The following is a 14786-nucleotide window of genomic DNA, read 5'->3' on the forward strand; positions in this document are numbered from 1 at the left end:
GCGCCTAGAATGTCGATGCCAGAGTTATAACCTTTGATGTCCCGAGATGTGCGTCCTTTTGTTGAATTACCTTGCTGCAAGTGACGCCACGTAACAGGCGACACGTGCTAAATTTTATCTCGCATGGGACGCGTGTAACATTTCTTCTCGTGAGCATCAGGCCTAATACGCCGATTTTTTTTGAGGAGGGAATGATCATATTTAGAATATAGTTATACAGTAGTTACAATTAGGCCTATTGGATGTGAATGAAAGCACCAATGATGATTCGCTTAAGATGATCGATTTTTATTATATAATTTAAAATTATAGGCTTTGTTTGTAAACTTATTTCACCTGTATATTGTTGATTTATGTAGATAGGCCGAGTACTACAGTATCGTTTGTAATCATTGTAATTCATAATCCTTTTCATGTTAAGCTTTTAACTTTGAATAAGCCTAGGCGTATTCTAAAATACCCCGAATTTATTATTTTTGTTGAGGTTAATAGTATCGTCCAAAACACTATATTTAAACTAAATCAAAAACAAAATAGATGGGTTTAGAAAGAGTTAGATGAAATTTCATCTTTTTAAACAAATTTAACTCAGGTAAAAACATTAGTATTAAGAAAATACATAAGTTGAATTCCTATTTTGTATGTTTATACAATTAGTATGACAAAAGATATATAATCTTGATATATACATAATTAGAAATATGATAAAGTGTGCACATAAGGCATGCGAATTTCAAACTATTTTAAATTCAGTTTTATTCTTTTTCATAAGATTTCTCATGAATATCACGTGTATAGGTCAGTAATACGTTGTTCTGTTAATTGATATCTGTGTTCACATCCGATTAAGGCCAGACCTACCATACTTCAAGGAAGCCCAGATAAACAATGATCAAACACCTGAAGAGACAATCTAGCTAATGATACTATAGCATATGCCTAATTATGATACTGTTCTTTTCTAGGGTTATAACGCCTCCAAGGTTCACACCATGTGATAAAGTGTTAATCACCAAGTCATTCTTCAGACAACAGATGTAGCTTCTCAATCATCTATGATTATAATAATTTCCTTCACAGGTTTACTGATGCCTCCGACACTACAATATCAAGGTTACGCTCTTGGAAATCACAGCCAAAGAGTTTAAATTTGTATTTTCCATACAGCTTTTTGTATTTTCATAGACCATTTTACAGAAATAATAATCTGCTTGCTAAGATAAGATTAGGACTATAGGATAACGTGACTTTCTATTTAATGTCCAGTTCCAGTTTACGTGCCTTGTGACACCTACACTTAGATGACTTAAGTATTAAAAGTGTAGGCCTATTTATAATACTTCTCGAATAAAATTTGCAAGACTTTAAATAACTTGTATCATTTCTACATCCATATGTGGGAGGGGTAGCAGTCGCCGTCGGGGAGATAATGCATTCAATTAATTAATTAATTAATCAACGAGGATTTGTTGTAACACTCCAAGAGCTTTCCTGCTGGATCCCCTCAAGGAGGATTCTGACCGTCCCCTGATCACTCCCATTTGCTCCTGTCTTCACTACCAGAAGCAGAGTGGGCCTTAGATGCGGTCTCTGTAGGCATTGTATTAATTATTATTGCCAATTTCATCTCATCATAATCAAGTACGTAGCTTAACTAATAATCGCGCACTTCACCGTAATTTTAAATTACGTAACAGTTGTTTCAGTTTACTCAGATTTGACATATTAGGTAAAAGAGTTCTTATGTTGAAAATAAATAATTATCAGTTTAACGCATTAACAAACAACTTCACGTGTTTACCCCCAGGCGTGTCCGTTTCTATAGCCTGTCACGACTGCAGTAGCCTATCTACAGTGGATCCGACAGCTGCACGGCAGCAGTTTGTTTTGCCAATTGAGGTCACTTTCTGCAAAAATATATAACGGAACTGATAATTATATTTTTTGATTCAAACACATTGTTGTCATTTCCGTTCAATTTTAGACGAAGACTTGTGTCGTCCACTTTTACTCAGCAAGGGAATTACAAATCAGCTGTTTCTCTTTCAGGTATTTTATTGCTGAAGATTAAAAACCGAGAATTTACTATTTCAAAAGAACTTGTGGTTTGGTTTTACATAACGTTCCAAACCGCTTGGATGAAGTGAGGAAATTTTGCAAGATACTCTTGATGTTGCTCAACTTTTGGTAAACTATTTTGAATATTTTGTTCAGTGTATTAGCCGATGAGAAATCCCCCCCCCCCCTCTTATATGTAAACCCTTCAAAATATTCAATTTATTTCAGGATTACTTAAGGTATAGACTTGAGTCTGGAACATCAAAGGAGTTAATAATACGCTACTGATGTTTAAAATCAAGAAGTTTAATAATAATTAATTTTCCGTGTGTTTGTAGTTTTCGTTGGACAAGTACATCCAGGGGTGGCGCCATGATTTTCCCGACGGGGGTCCGATGTCCCCGGCGAAAGCAAAGTGGGCGTCGCTCAAAATATTTCGAAAATGGTCCAAAGATTTTGACAATTTAGCGGTTTCCAAGTCTTATTTAATTGATTTTAAAGTCTACTAAAATGTAAAAAAATACATATATGTCCTCGAAAATTTGTAGTGTTTCTCCCTCCCCTACATCCGCTGGCACCGCCCCTGAGTACATCATTCTAGTAACATAAAACACCTCTCCGCCTTATACAGTCATCAACTGAGCTTCAGTATGTCAACAAACCTATATATAGCCTTTAATGCAGACACTCTATCATGGAGAAAATCGTGAACTTGATAGTTTTCTCATTGATACGATAGTGATAAAGAAATTTCTGGTGTATCGGTTAAGCATTATTTTTTCAAAGCGAAATCACAGTAAAGTAAACTAAATAACTGGGCAAGTTTCATGATGATTTAGCCTACACATTTCTCCAGGTCCGTCATAATGCGTCCATCAACAGAAGCGTACATCGGATACTCAACACCAACACTTTGGCACTGGGTCCAACAAAAATGACCAAAACAAAACCACAAATATTGGCATTTCGAGGAAATCTCCATTTAATAAAAGTAGGCGAATCAATTACAGACGATAATTCATCATTGTTGTTAACTTGCGTTCATAACAAAGCAATAATTTATCATTCAATATTTCATGTCAGTTAAACTTGGCATACAATATAATTTTATAATTAGGAAAGCACTTTACTTTTCGTTTAGGCAATCGGCAAATATAAACCCACCCCCCAATAGCAAAGGTATTCTAACAGTATATAAACCTATTTTACATTTTTTTAATTTAGTCTAATTTATCAGATAACAGCGCACCATAAAAAATAAATGTCAATCCATTTTTTATAAGTTTATACTCAACCAATCATGTCGCTGTAGGCTTTGTGTATTCTTTTTGGATTTTGCATAATCATACGTGTCTTCACTTTTGCCTTTGTTGAATCTATCTTGATATAGCACCTACTGTATCATTACCAAAGACATCTCTGTGTAACAATATATGTAAAACTCAACTAGACAATGCATCATTACAATGTACCAAACCAAGTCATATGTGTAAACAAACATTCCGCATAATATAGACTTGTTAACATTGGCACCAAGTTTAAATGGACCCAATTTGATTCTCGTTTTCTTTATTTTTTCTCCTAAATATAAAAAGTACAAATGCTTCAGATGTCAAGACCCTAATGAGAATGCATTTAAAGTCAGCCACCAGAGAGAAAGAATATTCTGATATGTTGTAGAACTGATTTTTCTAAGACAGAAAAAAGTTGTTTGAGAAAAAACATATCAAAAATTTCCTCTTGAGTTTGACTTTAAAAATTGCCTTTGGGACAGCGTGTACCTTTGGCACCAGAGGAACATTGGCACAAAATACACTTTAAATAAATTTCATAAAACCAATAAATAACATTTAATCGAGATTTGCCATGTTATCATACACACAGTGAATACGATGAAAAGGAGAGACTTGTTATATACTCCTTACATTTCTTTTCAAACAATACAATAGGTGTACTTGGTATAATGGACTTTCCGCAAAGTCCCACCTTTTAGATATTGTTAAGGTGCCACTAAAAGATAGCATAAACATGTGTTTGTGGGACATATGCGTATTCCTGACTCCTGATCCGATTGGTCAGTTTGATTGATGAAAGTTCAATTCCAGCTCATGAAAGAGATTTGGCAACAATCATTTTCATTCTTATTTATGCAAGAGACTACAATATACTGTACATGAAATTCCCAGTTCACACATATAACCACCCTACAAACATTGCACATTTGTTCTTATGAAAAATGTATTAAGTCAATGTCAGTATATACTTGAGGTTATATTTTATTTTATTTTCCTTTTATTTTATTTTTTATTTTTGAATACAAAAAAAATCTTGCACAATGTACAACCTCTTCTGCTATCTGGGGATTATTCTTAGATATGCATGTAATCAATACTTATACTACAATTCATTCCAAATTATCCACCTCCTACCTGGTACACATTTTGAGTGGAGAGGCAAACATAGCGTCTTACAAAAGGACACCAGTAGTGCGACCAGCGTTGGTTAGGAACCAACGACCTCTCAATTGAACGCCCAGCACCATGCTGCGCACACGTTTCCATATCTTCAGATGTAAAGAGTGTATATACAATGATGGAGGACATTTGTTACGCGCCAGTCTCAGACAGACGAAGATGGCGCACTAACACTGAATTTTCCAGTGAAAACAACTTCAAAACCTAAAGTATGCTAACAATAAAGTAGTAGTGATATTAGTATAATAGTATAGTAGTACTGTGAGTACTGTAGCTATTTTTCTTTCATTGAGTTTGGCATAACCACCAATTAGGTCCATTTTAAAGGAATCTGGAGATCATCTTTGCCGCATGTCACTGACTTTTTAGACTATGACCTCAAAATGATCTCAATGAAATATTTTAGGGTTATTTTTCTATAATAGAGTACCATAAAAATTTTGAAATTTGTCAATGGGAAACTGAAATTCTCACTCACCCACTCCCCTAGCCAAGTATAGTATCTCATTTCCTCAGGTGCTACTGAGTAATAACTTGGCCGAAGTGGTCAGGTCATCTCCATAGGCCTGTGTCAATCAAATATAATCAGCCCATCAAGCCTATAATAAAGTATGCACATTTTAAGTTCAAACTTAATTGATATGTGATAGTACATAATACTTAAAAATGTTTTCTTGCATAACAAATGCTGTATTGTCCTTATAATAATATTCAGTCAATTAGTCAAACAATTAATCAAGAATATTTAAATTTCATAATTCATTGGTTCAACCAATATATAAAATGATATGAACAACTTTTACAATAAACTGATATTGCTTATATATTTCTTTTAAAGAAAACATAAATTCAGATGTCAACCAGTGCCACAGGATTGCATGACCTCTTGACTCAATTAATCAACAATTTCCATATCGGTATTTTTCTCTTCCTCCTCATCCCTCATCTCATCTATGTTCATGTCATCTGAGTCTCTACACATACTGATACTGTCTCTACTTATGTTGGTACCACCTAGACTGTTGTTCGTGCTTGCATTTTCTGAATCGTTTCTTGCGGTCACAAAATCTAATGATCCTTCCTTCCTAGTCAAAGGTGCACTTTCCACCTCTATCATCGGGTTCTGAATCAAGCTTTGGTACGGCTTACGTTGACGATAGAACAACAGGTATGCCGACTGAATCACCACGCTCTTCTCATCCACAGCTCGAACAATACTGTCGTCAAACTGACGCCAATCTAAAAAAAAAAACCCAAAATTTAAATTATATATTAATCTATAAAATTTCTATTTTCAAAAATTGCGAAATATTAAGCTTCAAATTATGCACAATCATTAAAAAAAATGTCCATTAATATTCATTATAGTGTGGCATGCGTAAGCCATGAAATTATACAATCTCCACACAAATGTTTGACACAAACAGAGACAAAATGTAAACTAAAGAACAAATTGGAAATATGCAAAGCAATTATGCTGGGACCAATAACAGAAAGAGAAAATAGAAGAATGAACTGTTGGTAAGAAATCGGTTGAGAGAATGGTGGTTTACGTCTGCAGTCCATGGATTCAGTTTATATCAAGTACATGGACAGGTTTTTTGGAATAGTGTTGGATAACAAAAATCATCCAATGCATTTCAATTTAGTTTAGTCTCAGGAGCACTCATACGGAAGACTTTGATCTGTGTATGCTGGCAAAATCTATTCTTTTTTTTTAAATATTTTCCTATGGGAATTAGAAAAAGGCAATATGATTCATCTAAATGAGTGGCTTGTGCCCATGAAATGCAGCATTCATTTTATTTCCTTCTGTAGTTTGTGTGGTGATTTGATATGTATAATTCAATTCAATTTAATAAAGCTCCCAAAGCCAAGAAGACAGAAAATGCATACTGAAACATTGAAAGACAGATGAACTATTATTTAGGAAAAAAAAAATAATAATATATGACTAAAGCTCTGTCCACACTATCAAAATTTCTTTGACAAAAAACTGTTGTATGCCAATATATAGTCATGATTTGCCCATATACAGTCATGATGTACCTATATATGATCATGATGTGCCTATATATGGTCATGATGTGCCTATATATGGTCATGATGTGCCTATATATGGTCATGATGTGCCTATATATAGTCATGATGTGCCCATATATAGTCATGATGTGGCTATATATGGTCATGATGTGCCTATATATGGTCATGATGTGCCCATATATAGTCATGATGTGCCTATATATAGTCATGAAGTGCCTATATATGGTCATGATGTGCCTATATATGGTCATGATGCACTTATAATATGTGATGTCATCATGACCATATTTAGGCATGTTACTTGATTTTGTCAAACAAAATTTGAAAGTGTGGACAGAGCTTAAATATGTCACAAACACTTATTGAGTTTTGTTTTTTTTTATCAATTACTTTACACTATTTCATACTCTTTTTATCTGGATTTATCATTCAATATGTTGTATATGGCCCTAACAGGAGTAAACAGATGTGGTTACAACAGACAAAACAAATATCTTTTTCTGGACTTGTGCTGATCTTTTCTAACATTCAATTACAACCAATAGCTACCCGAGACCATCAATTATATTGTGAAGTGTTTCAATTATCCAATTGTAAGACGAAGCCACCAACAGATCCCAGTGGGATTTTCTTTTGACTGTATCAACGCTAACATTATAACTGCAATAATTCTATTTCTGGATATGGTCATGAACAAACGTTTGCATTTCTTTTATATTTTAAAGAGAAGGCACGCCTGTTACACAGCAGAGACATTATGACGGAAACGCATCCTCAGCTACACAGACAGATATTAAAATAAAGGGTGGTGACAAAGCTCCAACTGACTGGCTTTGCTAGCTGCACTACTCCCCCACCAAACCCCATGCATAAACAATGTTAAATAAGGATAATTAAAGCATAAAACAATTAAAAGTTTACTTAAAAGTGATGCCAAAATCAAACAATTGGCTATCCATAGAGCACACATTTATATTGCATTGGTACACCTTGCAAAAGACTAATACTTGAGCCTTGAACTAGCTCATACAATAACTTTCTTCTCCCTCTAATAAAAGAGCCATCAATAGAAAAGGTATCAGCTGAACATGGAATAACCAAAGATCATCTCTTTCTATACAACGAAAACCTGGCTATTAGAGGAAATAGTGCATGAAAATGTCAAACTTGAGAATAGAGGAAATGTATCTGGGTCATTTACAAAGTGGAATGTCACCTGTGATATGTACACTGCATCAAAAAGAAGGGGAAGATGACATATAGAGATAAGGGGGTGTGTGAGTTAAGTGACAGGCATGACACCCAGGGGAAAGTTGGGGGAAGGACAGGTGCCTTCATGGTGATTTTGCTAATGAGATCATATGCACAGGCAGTCATTCAAGATATTGGATGAGTGTCAAAGTCTAGATCACTCACTTGCTGAAGTTTGGCAATATTATCCGGTTAGTGATGAGTTTGTATAAACATAGAGATTTCATTAACCTAGGCTTAATAGTTCTTGTCAGATCAATATTCGATCATTACAATAATAATAATAATGAAATAATGAATGATACTGATAATGGTAATGATAATCATAATTATAATAATAAATAATGTTATTATTTAGAAATGTTAATATTCAAAGTGATATATCTAAATCTGTTTAATGTTTGTCTATCGAATAGGAAGGCTGCCCTCTCTTAACCTTTTATGATGGCAGTTTTCCTTTGGGTGGTGGCCTAAAGAATTAAATAAAGTTGGGTGCTATTGACGCAGACAAAACATAATAAGAGTGATAACAAAGACTAAGTAAATAACTATACATAAAAAAAAAAAAATTTATAACAATAATATTACTAATAAAACAACAACGATCATGGTGGTGTAAAAAAAAATAATTAAACTTGGTTTATAAAGAATACTACTTTATTTACGAGGGCCCCTTAATATCAGCTGACCTTTCAGGATTAGCTTGGGTTACCGCTTTAAACATAGTTTGATGGAATGATGCTCTGTACCAAGCCTATTCTTGTAGGTTGTGAGAAAAAATGTTTTGCCTGGATCGAAACCCAAGACCTTGAAAGTAGAAGGTGAGCATCTACACCATTGGACCACAGCTTAACTTCTCAATAAAATACAGCGACCAACAAGCAAGTCTCAATCAACATAACTGCTCATTCTAAATCATGTCCTAGTTGATCATGTTTAGTTAGTATTGATTACAGTGAAACATAAACAAATTGATTTACTGTACCTATCTCATTCTTGTTGCAATGTTCAACAGCTGGCAGCCTGGCAAGAGCCATGTAATGACCTCCCAGTAGACCTCCATGATGGTTTATGACACCGTAAAGGTCATAGACTGTAGGCCCAGAGTGGTGAACTCCATGTACATAGTCAGTTAAATCTAATCCCCTGTTAAAGAGAAAAATGTTTCCTAAACATAAAATCATTTAAAAAACATGTAAAAACCGATTCTGCATAAAAACATAAAAATAGTAAATATAATTATAATTGTATAATAATAATTACCAATAGTAATAATATTGTATTTAAATATAATCATGAAATTCATTATTTATATGCTAAAATTCCTCAGCTCCAGAAGAATTTTCTCCCCATCCCCAGGCACAAAAGCTCTTCCCCTGGACCCCAACAAGGTGAAAATGTGTCCCTTGGATATCTACTTCTCATAGAAAACACCTCTTTAAGCGATCCTAGATAGGAGCCTGCTTACCTGACAGGATAGATAACTTTCTTGGTGATCTTATCTCTCCACAAAGCATTCTTAAAAGAAAACCTCTTCAATTGTATGATGAGTGTTGATGGCAGACGCCATATTGACATTTCTTTTGTAGCTTCTCTGTGCTCTTTACAAGTGGGACAGTACCTAAGAAATAAACCAAACATTTTTAACACGTTGGCTGCCAGTGGTAAGTATGCTCGCCGCATGGTGTTGCTGAGGGCGTCACGTTCATATCTGTTTTATACATTGATCTTGTTCCTACACTCATAGTCATTAGCCTACAGAAAAGATGCATTTCAAATAATAATAATAATAATATAGCACTACCCATCTAGAAAACTAACAACATAACATACAGTTAAAAAGATCTTGCGTAGTGGTAGCCACAGAAATTTTGGATAGAGGTCCAATGAATCTCTTTTTTTGCTCTATACAGAAGTTTCAATATCTTTACTCTTTGCTGTGTGAAAAAAAATGGCCGTTGTAACTGCTGAAACGCTACCCACTGTTCATACCCACTACTCACCAGGCTTCCTCTTTAGATAGTCTTTCTGGCCGTGTGAACAGATCAATGCAGTGTTCCAAAGTAGTTACTGAATCTTTGCTGACATCGCAATCATCTTCATCATATTCCAGGTCTTTAGACTTCACCATGACATACTGGTCCATCTTCTCGTTGTTCCTCCAGTCCATGGCTAAGTGTTCAAAATCTTGCAGCTTAAGAGGTTCATGGCCTAGTTAAAGGATACAAAACTGATGTTTAATTCACTATTTTTTTTTTTAATAAAAAGGAAAAAATGGCTAAGCAGTGCTAAACACATTTCATTTCATTCAGGAATTAAAATCACAAAACATTTAAAGAACAGATAAATAATAAAGAGCAGATAAGACATTAATTCCTAAGGTAACCCAAGAATGTTTTCAAATATAAAAACTTATTTCCATTGGGGCCCTTCATGTCATGTTTACATTAGGACCTCTTTTATCATTTTTACTATGATTCTTAATGTCTTTTTAACACTGACTATTTCAACATATTGTATACAAAAATTTCCATTTTTATATACATTAGTACAAGTCAATAAATGAATCTTGATCACTTTTTGATTTATTTATGACCAAGCTATCAATTTATTCTAATGTATAAAAGCCCAAACTGACCAACGTCTTACAGTATTTAAACTTACAGTACCTTTGTCTTCTAATCTAGGTGTTTTGGGTAGACTCTTTCCCTGTCTGTCTACAGGCTTGATGTGAAACAACGGTGAACTTCTCGTCTCAGATTTGATCTGACCTGTGACGGTCGCTGGAAATAGAAAGTATATACACGTCAAGTCGTATATGCACGTCACCTCTTTTACTGGTGCCAATATCATAATTATTATTATTATTTTTATAATAATTATATATGCATTATCATCAGTATTTATCTTCGTACCTGTATTAGATCCAGCTTTTTGATTGGTGGCGTTCTCGGTGAGTGTTGGCGTACTTGAATCAACTTCCATCTCTGTTTCATCACATTCCTTGGTATAATCTTTCCCATCAATGGGACGGTCAGGATGATTGGCAGGTGCCACTTCCTCCTCCTTCTGGGTAGTAATTCCAGCTGATGCTACTGGCTGCACAGGAGGTTGAAACACATCAACAGAATACCTATAAACATCCAATGAGAAATGATTCCTTATATTTACTTTAGGATTTGCTTTCCATAATCTTTAGGAGAGACTTTTTTATACCTTGTTTAGTGAAACTGCCGCCAGCCAATAATGATAATTTCAAATAAAAAAAATTTTTTTTTTGGCCAATTAGCGTACCCGCTGCCACAAAATAATGGAAATTTCATAAAAAAAAAACCATTTCATAAAAAAAACCATTTGCTAAATAAGGAGAAAAAAAAGTATTTTTATTTTTTTCTGCCCTCTCACGATCTATAAAAAAAAACAAGGCGAAACAAGGTATAAAAGGTCTTACCTTTGACAACTGGATATCAATGACATCAACAACAAAAGTTATTAACGCCAATAAAAACATTGAATATATTTTGTGTATGTACTTTGCTGTTGCATAATGCCTTGAATGTAACTTTAACTGTGTAGCATTTAACAACACCACCAACTTCTGGGCCTAGTACCATGTATTGAGCATGCACACAAATAATAAGTGGCAACAACAGGTGAAGTCTCTCCAAGACATAAGATGCATCACTGGTCAGAATATAGTGGAATAATCACCAAAATATTTCAGTCAATTTTTCAAATTTTTTAAAATAAATAATTTGAAAGTTAAATCTCTTTAAGTTCTGTCCACACTATCAAATTTTCTGTGACAATTAAATGTGATATTCCCATATTTGGGTGTAATAATGACATCATCATGCCCATATATGGGCACATCACACACATCTGACATATTAAATTTGACAAGTGTGGACACAGCATTAGATTTACCTGGCAAAGCCTTCCATCATTTCCTCCAGTCGTCTGTAGGTAGCCTTTGATTCAGGTAAACTAATAATAAATGGGACTCCTACTGGCTCTGCTGTTGGTGCACATGAATTCTTGTGCAGGCTCCAGTGTTGCCTCTGACATGATCTGAAATTATTTAGAAAAGTTATGAAATTTTATGAACAATTGCAATTTCTGGCAATCAATGACAATATTGAGGCGAACAAAACATTTTGGAATTATTAATGTTGTTTCTGGCAACCATCTGTTATTATTATTATTATTATTTTTTTTTTGTTGTAAATATTGTATTCAAAATATAAAAGGATAAACATATATATTCAGTCAATTAATCAAACTCTAATTATTGTCCATACTACAGATCCACACAAGCCACTGACAATGGTAGATAAAAAAACTTTTTTTAGAGAAAAAACTGATTGTGCAATAATTAAAACTTTGTTGTCAGGGGTTACGAAGCACAAGAAGTTGAATAATTATATTAACAGTCCTAACTCTAGTGTTACAACAACAAATATAATTTAGCCTCAAAACATCAAAAAGTAACTAGTAGTTCAAAATTGATCATTAACAATGCTGCTTCATACTAACTGAATGATATCATTTATACCTCTATGATGGTACTGACTACTCCATAGTTAGGCTTCATGTTGGATTAAACTTGACCAAAACAGCTGACCCACAAATGAACCTATGAAACCACACTATTAAATCTAAATTGAGCTGAGTAAACAACTGTCAGTATAAATTACACGGATAAATTTCTATTCAAGTGGATACCTGGACAATTCTGCACAGACACTTCAAAAGCAAGGCTTGTTGTACCTGTGTTAGTAAGCCATTCTCTTCTTATAATGGTAGGCCAACTAGTTACAGTGTACCTATGAGATCTCATCGGGTACAGAAGGGGTGCTGGACTTTATGGGTCCCAAAATATTATGTGTATTTCCTGGGTCAAATCAGCTAAAAGGCCCAATGAGGTATTTTTTTTCAAATTTCAGAATATAAAAAATGTTAAAAATAATTTGACTGCTTTTACATTCACATAAATTACACACTATCAAATGATGTGTTTATACAGATCATCTACAAACTACATCATGGTTATTATCAGGATGAAGACCTAATCAAAAATAGGTAGGGCAGAATGAATTAAGTGCAAGCCAACAAAAAATTGTATTTTCTGGTTAAGCTCACACAAATATAATTCATTCAGTTACGGTATGTCTCCACCACAGCAAGATTAAGTTATTAGTGACAGTAGAAAGGACAAGTACGACCTGACAGGTGATGGTAAATGTCAAATTCTGTAATGTTCTTTTGAAGATGATTGTTTATGACAGCCAAGTTGGTAATATTCCTTCTGTCTACATTTTAATGTAAAATGTTTTTATAATCTTCACTTTATCAATTTTATTTAATACTTTATCTGTATTCTAAATCACACTGTACCCCAAAGACTCCAGATCAAGTTCATATATTACATATCTTGCCAAACATGTGCAAAATATGACAAAAATTGACACAGGATGGATCAATGAGTGTTTAGGGAATCAATGAGAGGCAAAATAATTGACAAGAGTGAACAAAGGGATTTCTAAAAGTGAAGACATTATCAGAGTTCTGTTCACAACTGATCACTGATATCTATCACCAATTAAAGAACATGATATTTGAACATGGCTTTAGGCCCTGTTCACATCATGAAATTTTATTTAACAAAAGCATGTGTCATGCTTAATTTACAGTAAGCACATCACGACTATATATGGGCATATCATGGTCATATATGGGCACATCATGACTACAGTGTATATATAGGCACATCAAGACTATATATGGGCACATCATGACCATATATGGGCACATCATGACCATATATGGGTATATCATGACTATATATAGGCATATCATAGGCACATCATGATTATATATGGGCACATCATGACTATATATGGGCAAATCATGACTATATATGGGCACATCATGATCATAGGCACATCATGACTATATATAGGCACATCGTGACTATATATGGGCACATTATGACCATATATGGGTACATCATGACTATATATAGGCACATCATGACTATATATGGGCACATCATAACCATATATGGGTACATCATGACTATATAGGCACATCATGACCATATATGGGTACATCCTGACTATATATAGGCACATCATGACTATATTATTATGGGCATACTTGATAATCTGGACAGTGCTTTAAAATTCAATGATTTAGAGTCAGCTCAAAATTTGAGCATTAACTTCTCACATTTCTCCTTTTTTCTAAAAGGATGTCTAAAAAAGCATTCCAGTGCCATTGAAACAAAAAGTATATAAAATACAAAAAAAAAAATGGAACCACAAGAACATTCAGAAAAGAATATTTTGTTATGAATTTGCCGTAAGTTAAGCAGATCATTCCTGAGTTTCTGTATTAAATATCTTCTCTTTGATTTCCTATCTTGCAAACTTTTAATAATAAATCATATTTGGGATTGACTACACTGAGTAGTACAGTATTGTACTAAGTACTTCAAAAGCTAAAGATGACTCGTAGAAATATGGGAAGTATGGCAAAGGTTAGCAGAGCTTAAGCAGATTGATCACCGAGAACCCTGAGGACTATCGCTGTCCCTCTAAATAAGCAAAACGCTTATGAAATAGGAATAAAAATAACCTGTTTATGTCATATTACTATAATTGTATTAGTAGTTTTCTTGTGTAAACTATAAAACTCATGATAAAATGCAATTTGAATTTTGTAAATATAGTAGAAAAATTTTGTTGGAATTATCCGCAATTTTTATCAGATTAGAGCGTTATTATAGGAACCCAATGGTCAGATAAACTAGGGCACATTGGAAAGGGGTCACTTACTGGTCACAATACGAGACTTTGTAACATTTCATACAGCGTTTCAGTTTTCGGCTGTCTTCAAACTTTTTCTTGCAACTTGAGCAGTAATTACGAATTGGTGGCATTAATAGACGCTACAAAT

General features: G+C 34.1%; 1 protein-coding gene across 2 annotated transcripts in view; it reads right to left on the reverse strand.

Annotated features, from left to right (window-relative positions):
* Positions 1-3014: 3014 nt before the first annotated feature.
* The window catches only part of LOC117124138 (ubiquitin carboxyl-terminal hydrolase 19-like), a 29983-nt gene continuing 18211 nt past the window's right edge, over positions 3015-14786 (reverse strand). For both annotated transcript variants that reach the window (XM_033270281.1, XM_033270283.1), the window contains exons 19-26: positions 14666-14778; positions 11754-11897; positions 10742-10959; positions 10496-10609; positions 9830-10037; positions 9295-9447; positions 8812-8972; positions 3015-5771 (exon numbers count right to left, since the gene is read on the reverse strand). In XM_033270281.1, coding sequence (XP_033126172.1) covers positions 5428-5771; positions 8812-8972; positions 9295-9447; positions 9830-10037; positions 10496-10609; positions 10742-10959; positions 11754-11897; positions 14666-14778 — 1455 coding nt within the window. In that variant the 3' untranslated portion in view covers positions 3015-5427. The remainder of the gene's footprint in view (positions 5772-8811; positions 8973-9294; positions 9448-9829; positions 10038-10495; positions 10610-10741; positions 10960-11753; positions 11898-14665; positions 14779-14786) is intronic.

This window comes from Anneissia japonica, unplaced genomic scaffold (assembly GCF_011630105.1).
Source record: "Anneissia japonica isolate Jap-2015-1 unplaced genomic scaffold, ASM1163010v1 scaffold3019_len273136_cov204, whole genome shotgun sequence".
NCBI lineage: Eukaryota > Metazoa > Echinodermata > Crinoidea > Comatulida > Comatulidae > Anneissia > Anneissia japonica.